The following is a 19602-nucleotide window of genomic DNA, read 5'->3' on the forward strand; positions in this document are numbered from 1 at the left end:
TAATTAATAGAGGGGTTACATTATATCCACCAAATAGAAGGTGCATTACTTCACAAACATTGATACCCTTTTTTATGTCATGGGTGATCATCTTTACCAAGGAAATTTCAGAGGAGTGGAAGGAAGTTTATAGTGGGTTGAAGAATAAGCATGAAGTAAGGAAGAGATGACAGAAAAATGTAAGATCCTAGCTATCTTACAGAAATAATATTTGGGGGGCCGGGAGTTTGGCCTAGTGGTAGAGTGCTTGCCTAGCATGCACGAAGACCCGGGTTCAATTCCTCGGTACCCCACATACATAGCAAAAAGCCAGAAGTGGTGCTGAGGCTCAAGTGGTAGAGCTCTAGCCTTGAGAAAGTCCAAGGACAGTGCTCAGGCCCTGAGCTCAAGCCCAGGACTGGCAAAAAAAAAAAAAAAAAAGAAGATATTTGGCTTTCACTTTAAATGAAAATTTTTGAACCAAGTGGTCTGCTCACCAACCATTATTTGCTAGGTGAAAATACATTTATTTCTGAGATGGATACAGTGGCTCAAGTTGTAATCCTAGCTACTAGGATCAGGGAAAAAATAACAGTTCCAGGCCACCCTGGGCATAAAAGTTCACAACTTCAATCAATTGCTGGGCATAAATGAACACACCTGTCATCCTAAAATGCAGGGGAAGTATAATGGCACAGTAGCTTACATGCCTGTCATCCTGGTGACAAAAGGAAGCAGCCCAGGCAAACACCATGAGCCGCTATTTGGAAAATAACCAGTGCAATAGGACTGATGGAGGAGCACAGTGGTGGAATGCCCGCTTACCAAGTGTGAAACCCTGAGTTCAAATTGCAATAATCCCCCCCAAAATGTTGATTTGTTGACAGCTATTTGGATATGGGATGCATTTACTCATCCTGAAGGCCTCACAGAGAGCACTTGGATCCAGAGGCCTGGAAGCTGCTTTCCATTTTATCCTCCTTAGGCCTACTCCAGCTACCCAGCTCTTGGTTCCTCTAGGAAGCAGGGATAAAGCCACAAAGAGTAGGACTGACAAAAGAGGACTTTCATTTAATCTAGGCTCCTTAGTACCTGCTTACATACTGTTTTAAAAGTGTGGGAATGGGCTAAGTATCAGTAGTTTGTACCTGTAATCCTAGCTACTCAGAAGGATGAGAGCTGAGGACCAACATTCGAGGCCTGCAAAGGCAGGAAAGTCCATGAGACTCTTATTTCTATTAACATCTAAAATCCAGAAGTGGAGTTGTAGCACTAGTGGCAGACAGCCAGGAGCGTAGCCTAATGGTAGAGTGCTTGCCTAGCACGCATGAAGACCTGGGTTCAATTCCTTGGTACCACATTACACAGAAAAAGCCAGAGGTGGAATTGTGGCTCAAGTGGTAGAGTGCGAGCCTTGAAAAAGCCCAAGGACAGTGCTCAGTTCCTGAGTTCAAGTCCCAGGACTGACAACAAAGAAAAAAAAAAGGGGGGCTGGGAGTTTGGCCTAATGGTAGAGTGCTTGCCTAGCATACACAAAGAACCAGGTTCGATTCCTTGGTACCACATATACAGAAAAAGCTGGAAATGGGGCTGTGGCTTAAGTGGTAGAGCCTTGAGAAAGCTCAAGGGCAGTGCTTAGGCCCTGAGTTCAAGCCCCAGGCCTGGCAAAAAGAAAAAAAGAAAGAAAAAAAAATGTGAGAACAGTCAACTTCAGACATATAACCAGAGGTATTTCCAGACCTATAATCAGAAATCTATATATTTTGTCTCTCTGGGGATAGAAATACCTTCTAACGAATATATCAAATATTTAACTTTCAGTGGGAAGGACTTTCATTTTTTTTTTTTTTCAACCAGTCCTAGGGATTGAATCAGGACCTGGGCACTGTCCCTGAGCTTCTTTTACTCAAGGCTAGCACTCTAACACTTGAGCCACAGCACCACTTTTTCTGTTTATGTGGTGCTGAGGAATTGAATCCAGGGCTTTGTGCATGCTAGACAAGCACTCTACCACTAAGCCATATTTCCCGCCAACTTTCAGATTCTTAGGGATGAATTGTATAGAAAATAAAAAACTAGGGCCGGGAGTTTGGCCTAGTAGTAGAGTCCTTGCCTAGCAAGCACAAAGACTCAGGTTCAATTCCTTGGTATCACATACACAGAAAAAGCCAAAATTGGCACCGTGACTCAAGTGGCAGAGCGATAACCTTGAGCAGAATGTGTCCAAGAGGCCCTGAGTTCAAGCCCCAGGACTGGCAAAAAAAAAAAGAAAGAAAATAAAGAGCTCTAGTGGCTCACACCTGTAATTCTTAACTTGGGAGGCTGAGATCTGAGGACCACTGTTCAAAGCCAGCTCAGGCAAGAAAGTTCCTGAGACTTCTCTCCAATTAACTACCAAAAACAGGAGGTGCCACTAAAGTACAAAGAGATTCAGGGACAGCACCCAAGCCCTGGGTTCAAGCTCCATAACCAGCAAAAGAAAATAAAATACTTCAAGATATTATGAGATTGTCCTTAATGTACTATGTTATCTCTCATCTCTTTTACTGTCCCTTGGTTATCTCATATTGTTACAGTATTTCATCTTGTTATCTGATATATTGTATATATGCTTGATTGGTTATTTGAAATTGGATAGGGAAGGGGAGAAAACAACATGGGGGGGGGAATGGGGACCATCACATGAGAAAGATATCAGTGTATGTGAAGTATTGCACGTTTTAGCTGGTGAATATAATGTAACCCTTCTATTAATTACAATAAAAAATATATGAAAAAAAGATATTGTGGGAAAACAAAAGAAAAAGCTGAATAGTAGCTGAAAGAGCAGAGAAGGCAAAATCCAGAAAAAGGAAATTAATACCACATAGTCCACTAATTAAAAGGAAAAATAATTGTTAATTGTTGAGTTGAAAATATAGCCTATCCCTGAGTATAGTGGAGCAGTAAGACAAGGTAGTAATCTATATCTGTAATCATTGCTATTCAGAAGGCTAAGATCCAAAGATCAAGACTCAAAGCCAGCCTGGGAAGATAAGTTCAAGAGACTTCTATCTCCAAATAACCACCAAAAAGCTGGAAGTACAGCTGTGGCTCAAATGGCAGAAGTCTAGTCTTAAACAAAAGTGCTAAGAGATGACAGTTAGTCTGACTTTAAGCCCCAGTTATCAGGGAAGGAAAAAAAAAGATGGAATCTAGGTAGTAACAGCACTGGTAGGAAGCAAACTCAGCACTCAGGACAGAAACCTTGTCCACCTCTGTTCTGAGTTTTGTAGGAAGTTAATAGTGAGTCTTTATGGGTCGGTGAAGGAGAGCAAGAAGAATTTTGCAGAGGTGTTTGGTCTTCAAGTTTGAAGGGAGTCGGATGGGACAATGAACAGGACAGGAAGCACTGGAACAGTGTGTAGGACCTGTTGGAACAGGTGTGGCAATGCCAAACCCTCGGGGACCACATGAATCACATGTGGTAATTCAACTGGTAGCCACCACATACCCCTAAGCATGTCTGAGACAGTTTCTGGGTTTTTGTTCCCCAGGTCCTGCAGGTCCTGGGGCTTGAACTTAAGGCCTGGGAGATTTCCCTGAGCTCTTTTGCTCAAGGCTAATGCTCTACCACTTTGAGCCACGGCGCCACTGATTTTTGTTTTCTTGCCAGTCCTGGGCTTGAGCCCAGGGCCTGAGCACTGTCCTTGGACTTTACTTTCTCAAGGCTAGAGCTCTACCACTTGAGCCTCAGCACCACTTCTGGCTTTTTTCTATGTATGTGGTACCGAGGAATCGAACCCGGGTCTTTATGCACGCTAGGCAAGCACTTTAACCACTAGGCCAAACTCCCGGCCCCACTCCCGGTTCTCGAGTGATTCACTGTGGTTTCTGTCCAGGGTGGCTTCGAATCGTGATCCTCAGACCTCAGCCTCCTGGGCAGGCAGGATTACAGGCGTGAGCCACCGGCGCCCAGCTTCTGAGACCGTTTTACAATCCCTCCACTCCGTCCTACAACGTTCCCCGAGACCCACACCTCCGTGTCCGTACGGGAGCGGGGCCAAGAGGTCCACGGAGGACTGGGCTCCTTCCCCAGCCCACCCGCAGCGCCCAGCCGGCCTGCACACCGGCCGCCGGGGCACCGGCCAACAGGGGGAAGCTCTGCTCGGGGACGGGAGAGTGACGTCACTTCCTCTAGAAGGCAAAGCCAGGCCCGCGCGGACGCGGGTGCACGGGGCGCACGCTTGCAGACTCGGTAACCGCGGAGGTCCCGCCTCCGGGGCTCGGAGCCGACCTGCACGGCCCGGACGCCGGGAGCCCCCGCGCCCCGCCCCAACGGAAGCGGAAACGACGCCCGCGCTTCCGGAAACGGCGCTCCTCCCCGGGCGGCGGAAGGGGCGGGGCGAGGGTGGCGTCGGCCCCCTGTCATCATGGCGCTGGCCGTCTTGAGAGTCCTGGATCCCTTTCCGACCGAGACGCCGCCGTTGTCGGTGCTGCTGCCTCCCGGGGGCCCGTGGCCGGCGGCGGGGCCGGGTTTGGTGCTGGCCTTGCGGCCTGCAGACGAGAGTCCAGCCGGCCCGGCGCTGCTGGTGGCGGCCGTGGAGGGCCCGGGCTCGGGGCCCGGGGAGCAGGGTCCGGGGCCCCCGCAGCTGCTGGTGAGCCGCGCGCTGCTGCGGCTCCTGGCACTGGGCTCCGGGGCACGGGTGCGGGCGCGGCCCGTGCGGCGACCCCCGGCGCTCGGCTGGGCGCTGCTCGGCGCCTGCCCGGGGCCCGGGCTCGGGCCTCGAGTCGGGCCGCTGCTGGTGAGGCGCGGGGAGACCCTGCCGGTGCCCGGGCCGCGCGTGCTGGAGACGCGGCCGGCGCTGCAGGGGCTGCTCGGTCCCGGGACGCGACTGGCCGTCACGGAGCTCCGCGGAAGGGCCAGACTGGGCCTGGAGAGTGGGGACGGCAGTCGGCCCCCGCCCCCGCCTATAGCATCCTCCTTTGCAGTTTCCGACACGGTCCGGCAGCTCCGGGGAGTTGTAGGGGGGACTGGAGACTCTCTGGGGGTGAGCCGGGCTTGCCTCCGTAGCCTCGGCCTCTTCCAGGGCGAATGGGTGTGGGTGGCCCAGGCCGGAGACTTAGCATCGAACACCTCCCGGCCGCGCGTGGCCAGGGTGCGGGTCCTGGAGCCCCGCTGGGACCTGTGTGAGAGGCTGGGACCTGGCTCCGGGCAGCTGGCAGAGCCAATCGCTGACGGACTGGTGCACGTGCCCGCCACTCTGGCTTTTAATCTCGGCTGTGACCCCTTGGAAGTGGGAGAACTCAGAATTCAGGTCAGAAATGCTTCCTTTTCCTTACGCCCTCTTTTCTGTCTTAACTGGCGGACTAGAGGTGTGTAAACCAAGTCCACCCGCACCTTGCGATCTTGAACTTTTTCACTTATCTCTATTTAATCACATTCTGTAATCAAAATTTGATAATTCTCTATAGTATACGGGCAGGAAGTCTTCTGTTCAGGTGAAGAGTGAGGTTCACAGTGAAATCACAATGTATTATAAATTAATTGCTACACAGTATCCAGTCTTGGGGGTCTAGAGGATGGTGTCTTGATGTTTTTAACTCATGCTTATCCTGATTCCAGATTTTTCCCCCCTATACTACAGCTTTGTCTCATCACACCTTACCATCTTTTCCTTCAACATCTCCCCAAAACACCACCCTCTTTACAAAACTTCCCAAATTTCACTGTCACAAATTGAACACTATTTCTTCCTCTATTATTTTGTATCTCTCTATAGGGCATTTATCTATTCTACATTGTTTTAATTCATTATCTGCTCCCAATTATATATGAATTTCTTAAAGGAATTCTGTTATTTAGGTATTTGGTATTTATTTTTAATGCATTAAATACATTCAAGACAAGTTTCTGACATTTTTTGTTTGGGGAAAAAACATGTGGGGTAATGTATAATCAGGCATCTAGATGTATGGTTTCGGCTGGTGTTGCCCAGTATGGAAGTCACCAGCCACTTTGTGGTTCCTCGTTGACATTAAAGTAAAAAAAAATCAGTTCTGGGTTGTGAGTTTGACCTAGTGGGTAGAAGTGCTTGCCTAGCATGCATGAAGACCTGGATTCGATTCCTTGGTACCACATATATAGAAAAAGTTGGAAATGGTACTGTGGCTCAAGTGGAAGAACTCTAACCTTGAGAAAGCCCAAGGACAATGCCCAGGCCCTGAGTTCAAACCCTAGGTAGCTATACCATACTTCCCTGTAGAAAGTTCTGTTGGGCAGTGAGAGTGGCGGTTAACACCATGAAATGGGGCTAAGAGGTTGATCCCATGATAGAACACGATCCCATGCCCAGAAAGCAAGAGGCCACCATAGCAACACAAACTGAGAAGTCAGGAAGGTAAATGAGATAATCATGAAGTAGATGTGAGTTTTGTTCTCTTGAAAAATGTGACCTACTTGGAATGAAGCTCACACAGCTGAAGTAATGTCCACTTCATATCAGTCACAATGACTGCCTAGTGTCACTCAGTACTTCTAGGAATAAATGTCTTTGCCATTTCACTGGCTCTAGACCAAATTAAAGGTATCACAGAAAGGTTATCTTTAGTGGAGAACTTTTGGAGCCAGCGTCAAGAAGAGAAGTGACACTGCTTTCTGGTACCCATTAGAGGGAGAGGTTTTGGTTTTCTAGGGAAGGTACAATCACTCAGTTCTACTACTTTAGTCCCATCTCCTGCAAGCTTTGGGATTATGAAAAAAAAAATAGAGAATGAAAGCGGATCCTGCTGCTAAGAGGCAGAGCCTCACTCTTTGGGAGAAGGCTGTAAGATGGTCATTGTTTCTCTCATAGAGATACTTGGAAGGCTCTGTCTCCCCTGAAGACAAAGGAAGCTGTTCACTGTTGCCTGGGCCTCCATTTGCCAGAGAGTTACACATTGAAATTGTGTCCTCTCCCTACTACAGCATCAATGGAAACTATGATCGTGTCCTTTATCAGCACTTCCAGACACCCAGGTTAGCTGCCTGCCCCTTTAAGGAAGCAAGCCTCTCACCCTTGTTACCTCCTTCTACCCGTGCCTTACAACGAGGTGTCCAAGGCTTTTATTTTATTTTATTTATTTTTTTTTTTTTTTTGCCAGTCCTGGGCTTGAGCTCAGGGCCTGAGCACTGTCCTTGGACTTTCTCAAGGCTGGAACTCTACCACTTGAGCCTCAGCACCACTTCCGGCTTTTTTCTATGTATGTGGTACCGAGGAATCGAACCCGGGTCTTCATGCATGCTAGGCAAGCACTTTAACCACTAGGCCAAACTCCCGGCCCCATCCAAGGCTTTTATTTTAAAAAGCCACATTTTAGGTAATACTGTGGCAAAGAACTTCTTGGTGTATCACACAGACAACAGAAGAGAAATCTGAACCATGAAGTGAATTTGGAAGTTCCAAACTGAGAAAAGACACTTCCTTGAGGCTGAACATTGTGGTTTACAACTATAATCCCAGCACTGAAGAAATTGAGACAGGAAAATTGAGGGTTCAAGTCCAACCTGAGCTCCTGTCTCAAGTCAAAAAGAAGAAGAAAAAAAAAAACCCAAAACCTTGTTGTTCAAAGAGGACTTTAAGGGTTCCAAGTGGCTCATACTGGGGTCGCGGCTCCTCGGGAGATAGATATGAGGGCTGCAGTTTGGAGGCAGCCCAGGCAGGAAAGCCCTTGAGATGCTTTATCTCTAATAAATGATCTAAAAAGCCAGAAAAGGAGCCGTGGCTCAAGTGATGGAGCATCATCCTTGAGGGAAAAAGCTAAGGGACCGCACCTAGGCCCCGAGTTCAAGCCCCAGGATCTACACTTTAAAAAAGGGGGGGGTGACTTTAAGCACCAGTATTGTTTTCTAGTTCTTCCTGTCTCTCCAGCTCAATTTAGGAGTCACTTGTTCCTTGGAAAATTGCCTGGGAATCTCTTCTTATACAGTGAGGTCCCTAAGCCATGGTCTACATACATGTTGTGGGGTGGGCAAGGGGGAATTTAGCAGGCACATGCTCAGGAGCCTGTTGTGAGCTGACCCAGGCCTCTGCTGTGTTGCAGGGTGGTTCAGGAAGGGGATGTTCTGTGTGTGTCAACAGTTGGGCAAGTAGAGATCCTGGAAGGAAGTCCGGAGAAACTGCCCAGGTATGTGGTTGCCTTGGCTCCTGCAGCTGGGATCCAGTAAACCTGGGTTCAGTTCTATGATCTCCCCCCCCCCCTCAAAATTGTAATCAAGCCAGACACTAGTAGCTCACACCTGTAATTCTAGCTACTAACAAAGCTGAGATCTAAGGACCACAATTCAAAGCTAGCCTGGGTAGAAAAGTCCCGGTGAGACTTATCTCCAGTTAACCACACAAAAACCAGAAATGTCACTGTGATTCAAAGTTGTAGAACAGTAGCCTTGAGCAAAAGAGCTCAGTGACAGAACCCAGGCCCCAACTTCAAGCCCCATGACCCACAAAAAGAATAATCATTTTAAGCCTAAGAATATTTTATTGTATATATTTTTTCATATATTTTTATTATAATTAATAGAAGGGTTACATTGTATTCGCCAGATAGAAGGTGCATTACTTCACATACATTGATACCCTTTCTCATGTCTTGGTCCTCATTTCCCTCCCCCCCTGTATATACATTTTTTGAAGATTAAAAAAAAAATCCCTCTTCACATTCCCAGATACGAAGAAAGGTTAAAAACCACTGCCTGGGGCTGGAGTGTGGGTCAGTGATAAAGTTGATTACCTCCCCTTTGCCTAGAAGCCCTGGGTTTGATCCAAAAACCAAACAACTCAGCTGGGTGTTGGTAACCTTAACTACTCAGGAGACTGAAATCTAAGTCCAGCCAGGGCAGGAAAGTCTGTGTCTCCAAAAATCAGAAAGTGGAGCTGTATCTCAAGTGATAGAGATATTGAGATCTAAGGATCATGGTTCAAAGCGAGCCTGGGCAAAAGTGGCCATGAGACTGTTATCTCCAATTAACCACCAAAAAGTCTGAAGTAGAGCTGTGGCTCAAGTGGTAGAATGCTAGCTTGGGGACAGCACCCATGCCCTGAGTTCAAGCCCCAGAACCGGCAGTACAGACATAAAGAGCCAGGAGTTGAGGGCTTATGCCTGTTATCTTAGCTACTCAGGAGGCTGCAATCTGAGGATTTTGGTTTGAAGCCAGCCTGGGCAGGAAAATCTATGAGATTATCTCTTAACTACCAAAAAGGCCAGAACTGGAGCTGTGGCTCAAGTGGTAGAACACTAGCCTTGATCACAAAAACTTAAGGACAATGCCCGGGCCCTGAGTTCAGTTTCCAGGACAGATACACACACACAAGAATGAATGAAGAGAAGAAGACTGTCTTCCTGTCCCTTTAGCTCCACATCCTTTGCTATATCTCAGGGCACTCCATTTATGCTGCTCCTAAATTTGTCCTCTTTGACTGGGAATGCCCCCTACCCTTGGGGAAGAGGGCATATATCTTCTGTTCATTGTGCCTGTTTCCTACAGGTGGCGGGAGATGTTTTTTAAAGTAAAGAAAACAGTTGGAGAAGCCTCAGGTGGGCCAACCAGTACGTACGTGGCAGACACCACTCACACCTCCTTATACATGGTGAGGCCTTGGATGGGAGAAAATTAAAAAGGGGCCAGAAACAACTTCTAGAGCCACAAGCTTCCTCTGACCTTCCATAGGTGGGTTCTACCCTGAGCCCCATTCCAGCGCTGTCTTCAGAAAGATCTGTCTGGAACAGCTTGTCTCCTCCAGGCCTAGAGGCCTTGGTGACTGAGCTCTGCACCACGGTGAAACCTCGCCTCCAGCCTGGGTGAGTGGGGCTGCCACTAGGGGGCAGGCTTCCCAATGCTTGGGTCAGAGTGTGAGTCTTCAACCCAGGACACCTGGTTGGAGCCACCAGTCTGCTCCTCTCTGCGCCTTTCCTAAGACACCCTCCTAGGAGGAAGAATCTCCACCAGGGACAGCCTGCCCTTCTCAGCAAGCCCGCAGGTCATCCTGGCCTTTACTACCCATGGCCCTTTTAAAGAACACAACTCTTGGTTCCAATGGCCTACATATAGACCCCCTAGTTCCTCTTGGTACAGTTGAGACCTAACAAGCCAAGCTTTACTGAAGCCACAAGTACTAAAGACAATCAGACTGTGGTCGTTGAATATGCTCTGTGGTTCTGCCAGGGCAGCAGAGCTGGTATGGGAGGTATGGCCTCATTGTGGAGACAGCCCTAGGCTAGGGCCCAGGAGGCTCAGGGGAGAAAGACAGGGTGTCTGCTTCCAAGATCAAGGTTCCTGGGGATTCTTAACATCAGGGCAGAAGGGAAGAGATCTGTTCTCTGACTACAGAGGGGCCTTGCTGACAGGAGCTAGCTGCGTCCTTCTACGGGGACCCCCTGGCAGTGGGAAGGCCACAGCAGTGGCTGCTGCCTGCAGTCGCCTTGGGCTCCACTTACTCAAGGTGAGCAGCTCTGAAGAGAACCCCAGCCATCACTCCTCCAGGACAAGATTCTGCCTTTCTCCCTCACCCCTCCCCTCCCCTCCCTCCTCTGTCCACTAGTAACCTAACAGAGCCCAGAGGCCTACATACTCAGCTACTAGGAGGTCCTTCTGGGAAGGGGGGTGTTGAGATGGTGGTGGGTAGAGTGAAGAAGAGGTGAGGTTGGCCTGTCTTCTGACTCCTCTTCCTCCACCCCTCTGCCCGGTCAAGCCTCCCCACTGCTCACAGACCACCTGGCTTCTTTCCAGGTGCCCTGCTCCAGCCTCTGTGCCGACAGCAGTGGGGCCACAGAGACAAAACTGCAGGCGGCCTTCTCCCGGGCCCGCCGCTGCAGGCCTGCGGTCCTCCTGCTGACAGCTGTGGACCTTCTGGGCCGGGACCGGGATGGACTGGGTGAGGATGTGCGCGTGGTGGCCATGCTGCGCCACCTCCTCCTTGATGAGGACCCGCTCAACAGGTATTTACAGGGCCAGGCCCTCTCTCCCCACTCCCTGGCGGCCCCCCTGCCTGCCTTTGACAGTCCAGGGCTAAGGTCTCCCCTTGCAGCATCCCCATGGCCCCATCCACGCTGCGCCCGCCCTGCACTCACCCCTTCACCCCTCAGGATATGGCAGTGGTTTGGCCCCCTGTGCCCACTTCCCTGTCTGCAGCCACCCCTCCCTGACGGTTGTGGCCACCACAAGCCGCGCGCAGGACCTGCCTGCTGACGTGCAGACGGCCTTTACTCATGAGCTGGAGGTGCCCGTGCTGACAGAGGGGCAGCGCCTCAGCGTCCTGCGAGCCCTCACGGCCCACCTCCCCCTGGGCCAGGAGGTGAACCTGGCACAGCTGGCACGCCGCTGTGCAGTGAGTACCAACCCAACACAGGGCATTGTGCCTTGGATACCACACACACACACACACACACACACACACACTCTCTCTCCATCGTGTCTGCTTATGCGTCTTTTCCTGTGATTCTCTAGGGCTTTGTGGTGGGGGATCTCTGTGCCCTTGTGACCCACAGCAGCCGGGCAGCCTGCACCAGGATCAAGAACTCAGGGTATGGAAGAAGTTGGGCACTGGAGGGGAGTGGTGGCAAGAAGAAACGGGGGTGCTAATGAGAAAGGGAGGCAGGAATGGGACTGGCGGGGAGACCCCATGACGGGGATCCCTTGGTTTCCCTCTGCAGCCTGGCAGGCGACTTGAGCGCCGACGATGAGCGGGACCTGTGTCTTGCGGGCTTTCCCCTCCTGGCTGAGGACTTTGGGCAGGCATTAGAGCGACTGCAGACAGCGCACTCTCAGGCTGTGGGCGCACCGAAGGTGGGACTTCCGGTCCCTGGAGGTGGGGGAGAGCTCTCCACCTGCATCTCCCACCTGCCTGCTGTCCTTCTAGATCCCCTCCGTGAGCTGGCATGACGTGGGCGGGCTGCAGGAGGTGAAGAAGGAGATTCTGGAGACCATCCAGCTCCCTCTAGAGCACCCTGAGCTGCTGAGCCTGGGCCTGAGGCGCTCAGGCCTTCTGCTCCATGGGCCCCCTGGCACTGGCAAGACCCTCCTGGCCAAGGCAGTGGCCACAGAGTGCAGCCTCACCTTCCTCAGGTGGGGGGTGTGGCTGGAGGGAGGAGGCAGGCGGGGCTACGAGAGGTCTTGAGGTGGGCCTCACTCCCGCTTCATCTCGCCCAGTGTGAAGGGGCCAGAGCTCATCAACATGTATGTGGGCCAGAGCGAGGAGAATGTGCGGGAAGGTGAGTGAGCGGGGAGAGGTAGGCCTTCCTGTGGATCCCCACCGCTGTCAGCCCTCTGCCACCCCTCCCCGGCTGTGCATTCACATTCCTGTCCTCCTTTCCACTTGCTGGGCTCCTACCCAGCTGGTCCCAGCGCTAGACCCTGGTTCTCGCCCCTCTCCCGACTTCAACCCTCCTGAGATCCTCTGCCTCTGAGCCTCCCTGTCTGTCCTCAGTGTTTGCCAGGGCCAGGGCCGCTGCTCCATGCATCATCTTCTTTGATGAACTGGACTCCTTGGCCCCAAGCCGGGGGCGAAGTGGAGACTCTGGAGGCGTGATGGACAGGTGAGGGTGTGGATGGGGTGGGTCTCCAGGCATGGAGGGACTGCTCGTAGCATGCTTTAGATCAGGGCCCAAGATACAAATGCCTGCTCTTTTGGTGCTGGGATGGAATGATGGAAGCTAAACACACAGGGGATAGATGGGCTTGGACACAGGATGAATCTGGGCAGAGGGCCTGTGGAAAGGCTCTGGCAGTTGGGGTGGGCCAAGGACACCCTGGCTTCCTTCCCTGCAGGGTGGTATCTCAGCTCCTCGCCGAGCTGGATGGGCTTCACAGCACTCAGGATGTATTTGTGATCGGGGCCACCAACAGACCGGACCTCCTGGACCCTGCCCTTCTGCGACCTGGCAGGTCGGCCCTCCGGCCTCATCCTGCCATCCACCCCATGCCTTCTTCACCCCTCATGGCTGTGCAGCGTGACATTGCCCTCTGATCCCTCTAAAGGTTTGACAAGCTGGTGTTCGTGGGGGCAAACGAGGACCGGGCCTCCCAGCTGCGTGTTTTGAGCACCATCACACGCAAGTACGCCTGTCGGAGGAAGACTCCCCAAGGGGTGGGGCCTTGGGTGGTGGTTAGGGGAGGCGACGCTCAGGGCAAGCTGCCCGCTGATGGCTTTCGAGGGAGTTGCCGCAGCAGGCTGTACAGGTTCTGGTGTGGCCACACAGATTCCAGCTGGAGCCGTCGGTGAACCTGGCCAGTGTGCTAGACTGCTGCCCCCCCCAGATGACCGGTGCGGACCTCTACTCACTGTGCTCTGATGCCATGACAGCTGCCCTCAAGCGCCGGGTTCATGACCTGGAGGAAGGTGGGCCTCTCCCCAGCCAGAAATGGAATGGGAGTGAGCCCGGCCTGCCTCCCGGAGCATGAACCTCCAGGCTCCGAGTGGGAGGTGCCGGCCCTGGGCTCTCCCCTGCCCCTGTTCCCCTGCTGGGATGGAGACCCCGTCTTACTCCCCTATCTTTCCCCAGGGCTGGAGAGTGGGGGCTCGGCACTGCTGCTCACCATGGAGGACTTGCTGCAGGCAGCTGCCCGCCTGCAGCCCTCAGTGAGTGAGCAGGAGCTGCTGCGGTACAAGCGCAGCCAGCGCAAGTTTGCCGCTTGCTAAGAGCCACCTGCCATCTGGGACTGGCCGGGATGGCCAGATCCCTGAGGGCCCCTCAGAGACCTAAGAGGATGGGGTCTGCTTCAGACTGCTACAGACCACTTGAAGACCCCTCCCTCCAGGATGCCATGACAGGCTCGTCCGCACCAGAGGGGGCTCAGGGCCAGACCTGCTGGCAAGCAGTGGCCAGTTCTGTAACAAAAAATAAAGCATGCGTCCCGGTCTCCATGCTGGTGTGTGAGGAGGGAGTGGAGCTGCGCAGGGTTATGGGAGGAACTGTGCGGGGGGGCTGCATACATAATCACAAGACAGAGGGGATTGAAAAAGGCAGATTATATTGTTGACACTTCCTTTTGCAGGACACATGTCCCTGCACCCCAGATGCACGAGCCTCTGGGCTTGGGGTCACACACACCCCGGCCTCGAGGCCCTGGCACTCAGGCCATCTTCTTGAGTACGTGGATGAAATAACAGGGAATGTAGGATTGACCTGGCTGGTAAGGCTTGAAGTCACCCAGGACGCTGTGCTGGCACTTGTTCCCGAAGGCTGCCCGGAGCAGCTGCGTGAAGGACTCCAGACAGTGCGGATAGTAAGAGAGACGGAACTTACTGCAACAGAGCCCAGGACAGCCATGACACCCGATACCCCCCCACACACACTTCCTCACCCCGCCACGCCAAGTGCTACCTGAAGCCAGGAGAGCCGCGTGGGTCGGCAGCAGGCACCTGCACCGTGTAGTCCAGGGTCACCATGTGGGGCTTGTTGTTCACAGTCAGCACCGAGGTGGTGATGTCCTTGGTCAGGTCGCTCTGCGGGCAGCAGTGCGGCCGCGTCAGCCCCCCAGCCCGGTGCTCCCTCCAGCCTGAGCTGTCCTCCCCGCTCAGCCCACCTTATAGTAAATGTTCTTTCCCGGGGGCGCGCTGCCCGTGCTGAGGATGTGGTCGTAGTTGCGGTGGTCGATCACCAACAGGCCCCCGGGCCGCACCATGCTCGCGATATTCTTCAGCGCCTGCCGGTGCTCGCTCTGGTCACCTGGGCCCCAGGCAGGGGTGAAGAGGCAGGCTGTATTGGCTGGGTGCCCATAGCACCCCTTTCCTCTCACTTCTCCCCTCTCCAGCTGCTAGTGCCCAGGGGTGAAAAAGAAGACATTGCAGCCTGGCACGCTGATGGCTCACACCTGTAATCGTAGCTACTCAGGTAGCTGAGCTCTAAGGATCACAGTTCAAAGCCAGCCCAGGCAGGAAAGCCCATGTGGCGCTATGGTTCAAAGTGGTGGCACTCTAGCCTTGACTGAAGAGCTCAGGGGCAGCCTCCAGACCCAGAGTTCAACCCCCATGACCAACCAAAAAAAAAAACGTTGCCTGTTCTGAAGAAGAGCAGGCAGGGGGTCTATAGAAGTGCGAGGCAGATCCCAGACCAACACAGGCCACACCTCCTACCTTTGCAGTCTGGCAGGTGAGCAAAACTGTTCCCAAGGCAGATCACTGCATCAAAGCCCCCTCCTGCTGGCTGGGGCACATCTTTGTCTAGCGTCATCCAGTTGGCTTCTTCAATGACTGGAGGGTGGAAGGAAAGAGGAATCAATCCATCGTGGTATCAGTAGCAGCCTTGTCCTGACTCAATCTTCAAAATACCCAGGGCCTCCCTGTCCTGTTAGAGGAAGGGGATCATTAAGGACTGGAGAGAGATGGAGGAAGGAGCCGAGGTTGGGAAAGAGGGCTCTCTGCGTCTAGAGTTTGGGAGGAAGGACGGGATGCCGTAAACAGTTCCAGCTAGCTGTTTAGAGCTGGGTGCGATGGCATGCCTCTCTAGTGCCACCTAGCCAGGAAGCAGAAGCAGGAGTGTTGCTGGCATGCGTGTTTCAGGCTAGCCTGGGCAACTGGCGTCCCCTCCCCAAAAGGCTGAAAGTGTAACCTGGGTGATACCCTTGGGCCTGGTTTCCATCCTGGGTGCCACCTGCATGCACACCAACGATAGACCCAGAAGATCTTCTACCTTAGCAGCCAGTACCTCGCTGGAGGCCTTGCCCTCCCTTTTCAGGAAGATGACAGTAATTTTGCTGTCCTCTGAGGACACAGACGGACACCCACGTGGAGGAGCACAGAGCAGAGAGAGGGGTGCAGCTGCGACTGTCTGGCCAGACGTGCCTGGCTGAACCTACGCACCCCACTCGTCGAAGGCCGGCTCCTGCCTGCGGTTCCAGCGCGCTTTGAGGGCGTACTTGAGCATCTTGTCACTGGCATCCACGCTGGTCACGCTGAAGCCCTCCTCCACCAGCATGATGGAGTCCACCCTGGCGTGTCCACGAGAGGTGGAGAGGGTGGTCAGGAGAGAGAAGCCGAGGAGGGGGGCCTGTGTGCCCTCCGAGCCAGCCTCCGCTCCTCCCCACCCTATCTGTCCTCATCACGGGTAACGACTTGTCCTCTCTTCAGAGCCGGGCGGTCCTGGGGGCGGCGCTCTCCCCGGCCTCTTCCAGGCCTGGCTGGTCCCGGGGTCTCCCCGGTCTCCGCCGGGGAGAGGACGTCACTGCTCTGGGGCCAAGTTTCCCCCAGAAAATGCAGCACACCCTTCCCGCCTAAAGAGCGGTCACCGCAGTGTCCCGGCGGCGCGGGGAACCCGGGGTCCGCGGAGCGCGCGCGGCTCCCCGCCCGCCCGCCCCGTCCCCGTCCCCGTCCCCGTCCCCGCCGCGGGGCTCACCCGGTGCCGCAGGCCACGTCGAGCACGCGGCGGCAGCCGTGCTGGCGCAGCAGCCCGAGCAGCCAGGACTTGTACTCGGCGGTGCGGCTGCGGGTGTCCCCGATGTACAGCTGCCATACGCGCGCCGCCTCGCCGTCGGCGTACTGGTCCGGGAGCCCCTCGGCCGCCACCCCCAGGGAGCGGGTGCGGTACACGCTGTCCACCATCCTGCCCGCCCGCACCGCCTGCGCTGCGCCGGCCCCCGCCCCGCTCCCACTTATAGCGCCGGGGCGGCCCACCCGGCCAATGGCAGGTGCGCGCGCGGACCCGCCCCGCCCGCCGCCCGCTCCCGCTGGAGCAGGGCGAGAACCACGCCAGTCCAGCCCCGGTGGTGGGGAAGAAACCCAAATCCGCACCCACGGGGGCAGGACGGGACCCGTCCACAGGCGGGGTGGGCAGCCCGCCGGGGCCTGGACGTGTCCCTGGGGCCAGGAGTCCCCGCTGCCCAGCTGTGGGCTCCTCTGGGCGCTCAGGGTCTCCACTACCCCCCCCCCCAGCAGGTGAGCCCGCAAACAAGTGCCTCACATAATGTCCCTGTCTAGATAAACGTAGAAGATTGCTTTGTTTTTAAACATCGGGGTCATCTTTATTAGAAAACTCTGTTCTAAACACGGGCATAGTGCTGTGTACCTGTCCTTCCAGCTACCCAGGGAACAAACAGAGGAGACTATCCAAAAAATAACCAAAGCAAATTGGGCTGGGGTATGGCTCAAGAGATGGGAGTGCCTGCTTAGCAAACACAAAGTATTGTTCAAACTCTCTCTCTTTGTCTCACACACACACACCCCTTCCTGTTCTACCAGGGTTTCTGATAGGTTAACTTGAGCTCAAGTTAACTCTGCAGCGGCAGCCAGGGGTGTGAGAAAGCAGGAGGCAATACCCAAATTCAGAAGGACTTATGGATGTGTGGTGGAGATAAAGAGAAAAACGCAGATCCTGCCATTAACCTTTCTAGGTTGGACCAGCACTGCCCGCTGGCTGGGGTGGGCTGAGAGAGGCCTGTGACTGCGACACATGGGCCCCTGGAGGCAGGAGGGGATTCACAGCCACAGGTCAAAGAACAGAGCAGTCACAGCACTGCCCATGCCTGAGACTGGGCTGGGATTGGATATCTGGGCCATCATCCCAGGAAGCTAATGTCTCACCCAGCTTCAAGATTCTTTTTTCTTTTTTGCCAGTCCTGGGCTTGGGCTCAGGGCCTGAGCACTGTCCTTGGACTTTCTCAAGGCTAGAGCTCTACCACTTGAGCCTCAGCACCACTTCCGGAGTTTTCTATGTATGTGGTACCGAGGAATTGAACCCGGGTCTTCGTGCATGCTAGGCAAGCACTCTACCACTAGGCCAAACTCCCGGCCCCAGCTTCAAGATTCTTAATGGTGCTTTGTGACAGGCATAGGCCATGTGCTGAAGGGCTGGTTAGTGACTGAAATAAGGGAATTGGGGACTGCCACCAAAACCTAGATAGTTCAGGGCACTGCAAACAGATTTTAGGCCCTGGATTGCAAGCTTCCTCCTGCCAAGCCCACGAAAGCATGGCAGCTCATGGGAATGCTCAGTTGAAAAGAACAACAGTTCTTTGTTTTTTTGCCAGTCCTGGGGCTTGAATGTAGGGACTGGGCACTGTCCCTGAGCTGCTTTTACTCAAAGTTAGAAGCTAGCACTCTCTTCTGCCACAGTGCCATTTTGTTTTTTCTGTGTATGTGGTGCTGAGGAATGGAACCCAGGGCTTCATGCATCGGGCAAGCACTCTACCACTAAGTCACCTTCCCAGCTCTCCACCCTTTTTTTTTTAAGACTCTCCTTATTTAGCCCAGGCTGGCCTCTAACCCTTGCACTTGCTTCCTGCCTAAATCTCTTAAATGCCAGGCTTGCAACCGCGTACCTCCATGCTGACTCTTTAGCTTTCAAGTCTCAGTGGCCCCAATTCACAATGATACTTAAACAAGGTCACTGTAGGAGGCTACTATGGAACACACGGGCTATGAAAACTGGCCCTTAAAGGGGAAGGACCTAGCATTTTCCTGTACTCCTATTCAGAGTGCACCCTGGCTGATGATGGGGGAAAGTTCCTCTTGGTAGAAAACCCTGAGTTTTGTTTTGCAAGGTGCAGTGATGCATGTGTACAGGGGACGTCCCTGGCAAGACGGCAAGCACGGTCTTGACTGAGCCACACACACCTCCACCAAGCGGAGGCTGGCACGTGGAAATGTGATTCTCATTGAGCCCTCTGCCACTGGGCCACAGCCGGAGCCTGACTCACCTTTACAACCTCCCTGTTTGGTTCATGCTGGGCCTGGGGCTTGAACTCAGGACCAGAGCTCTGGCCCTGGGCTTTCTTTTGCTCAAGAGTGGCACTCTACCACAGCTCTACTCACAAGTGAGCCATAGCTCCACTCGCTTTTTGGTGGTTTATTGGAGATGAGTCTCACAGTTTTTCTTGCCTGGGCTCACTTCAAACTGTGACCCTCAGAGCTCTGCCTTCTGAGTAGGCAGGATTACAGGTATGAGCCACTGTGCCCAGCAGGAACCTTGATAGGAATGACTTAAGCAGGTCTTCAACTGGTAGGCCGTCTTTGAACTGCCATGGGAATGAACTCAGCTCAGTCATGGTAGAGTATTTTTTTTCTTCCACATCTAGGGCATGAACTCAAGGCCTGAGCACTGTCCCTGGGCTTTCTCAAGGCTAGAGCTCTACCATTTGAGCCACAGCACCACTTCCGGCTTTTTCTATGTATGTGGTACTGAGGAATCGAACCCAGGGCTTCATGCATGCTAGGCAAGCACTATCTCTAGGCCAAACTCCCAGCCCTATATTATTATTTTTTAAAGTTAACTTACAGATTAAAAAAAAAAAGTGTAAGTAGTGGCAGGTCAAGGCCAAGAAACCAAACCAGTGTGGTCTGAATTCCACTGTGTGCTGGTGCTAAGGCCTCACTTCAGCTTTCTGAGTCCTCGGCTACATCACCTGCACTGCTTTTGCTCCTTTCTAAGAAATGGCGTGCCCAGGACCCACTGCAGTGTGTCCTAAAGGTTAAAGCACTCTGTAATTGCCATTACCGCCTTGGCCACCTATCCTGACCTCTGCCCTGCGGACTGGCTGGGAGGTGTCTGCACCTTACCCCTTTTCCCTAGAGGCCAGCCTCCGGATCCGCCCTACCCGGAGAACAAGGTGTAACAGAAGGCTTGTTGGGAGACTGATGTCCTCTCCTCTGGGCTCCAGCCTTAACAGGAAGCACA

The 19602-nt window shown here is 53.4% G+C and overlaps 2 protein-coding genes across 3 annotated transcripts; one reads left to right on the forward strand and one right to left on the reverse strand.

The window, feature by feature from the left end:
* Nucleotides 1-4380: 4380 nt before the first annotated feature.
* On the forward strand, nt 4381-13856 carry Pex6 (peroxisomal biogenesis factor 6). 2 transcript variants are annotated; one of them, XM_090355638.1, is made up of 17 exons: nt 4381-5276; nt 6813-6976; nt 8041-8124; nt 9482-9584; nt 9665-9795; nt 10325-10436; nt 10724-10932; nt 11126-11321; nt 11441-11517; nt 11647-11779; nt 11853-12058; nt 12143-12204; nt 12420-12528; nt 12761-12877; nt 12971-13048; nt 13192-13331; nt 13495-13856. In XM_090355638.1, the coding sequence occupies exons 1-17, from the start codon at nt 4392-4394 to the stop codon at nt 13629-13631; spliced, it is 2943 nt and encodes a 980-aa protein (XP_090211764.1). In that variant the 5' UTR covers nt 4381-4391; the 3' UTR covers nt 13632-13856. The 2 variants fall into 2 exon arrangements, with proteins under 2 accessions (XP_090211764.1, XP_090211765.1); XM_090355639.1 differs by lacking the exon at nt 12761-12877.
* A 90-nt stretch (nt 13857-13946) lies between these two features.
* Gnmt (glycine N-methyltransferase) lies at nt 13947-16545 on the reverse strand. Its single transcript, XM_090355640.1, has 6 exons — nt 16327-16545; nt 15795-15922; nt 15069-15185; nt 14519-14661; nt 14317-14438; nt 13947-14237 (listed from the first exon to the last, which is right to left on the reverse strand). Exons 1-6 carry the CDS (start codon nt 16530-16532, stop codon nt 14066-14068), a joined length of 888 nt encoding a protein of 295 aa, XP_090211766.1. The 5' UTR covers nt 16533-16545; the 3' UTR covers nt 13947-14065.
* Between the last annotated feature and the right edge of the window lie 3057 nt (nt 16546-19602).

This window comes from Megascapheus bottae, chromosome 22 (assembly GCF_031878675.1).
Source record: "Megascapheus bottae isolate mThoBot1 chromosome 22, mThoBot2.hap1, whole genome shotgun sequence".
Classification (NCBI taxonomy): Eukaryota; Metazoa; Chordata; class Mammalia; order Rodentia; family Geomyidae; genus Megascapheus; species Megascapheus bottae.

Bases quoted from the DNA above. Each gene is read 5' to 3' on its own strand.
- Gnmt (XM_090355640.1), bottom strand. From the start codon at position 16,532: ATGGTGGACAGCGTGTACCGCACCCGCTCCCTGGGGGTGGCGGCCGAG. The intron at 14,662-15,068 runs GTAGGAGGTGTG...CCTGGGGCCCAG, and splicing joins TCACCTGCCAGACTGCAAAG to GTGACCAGAGCGAGCACCGG. The intron at 14,439-14,518 runs GTGGGCTGAGCG...TGCTGCCCGCAG, and splicing joins GAAAGAACATTTACTATAAG to AGCGACCTGACCAAGGACAT.
- Pex6 (XM_090355638.1), top strand. From the start codon at position 4,392: ATGGCGCTGGCCGTCTTGAGAGTCCTGGATCCCTTTCCGACCGAGACG. The intron at 11,518-11,646 runs GTATGGAAGAAG...TTCCCTCTGCAG, and splicing joins ACCAGGATCAAGAACTCAGG to CCTGGCAGGCGACTTGAGCG. The intron at 11,780-11,852 runs GTGGGACTTCCG...CTGTCCTTCTAG, and splicing joins AGGCTGTGGGCGCACCGAAG to ATCCCCTCCGTGAGCTGGCA.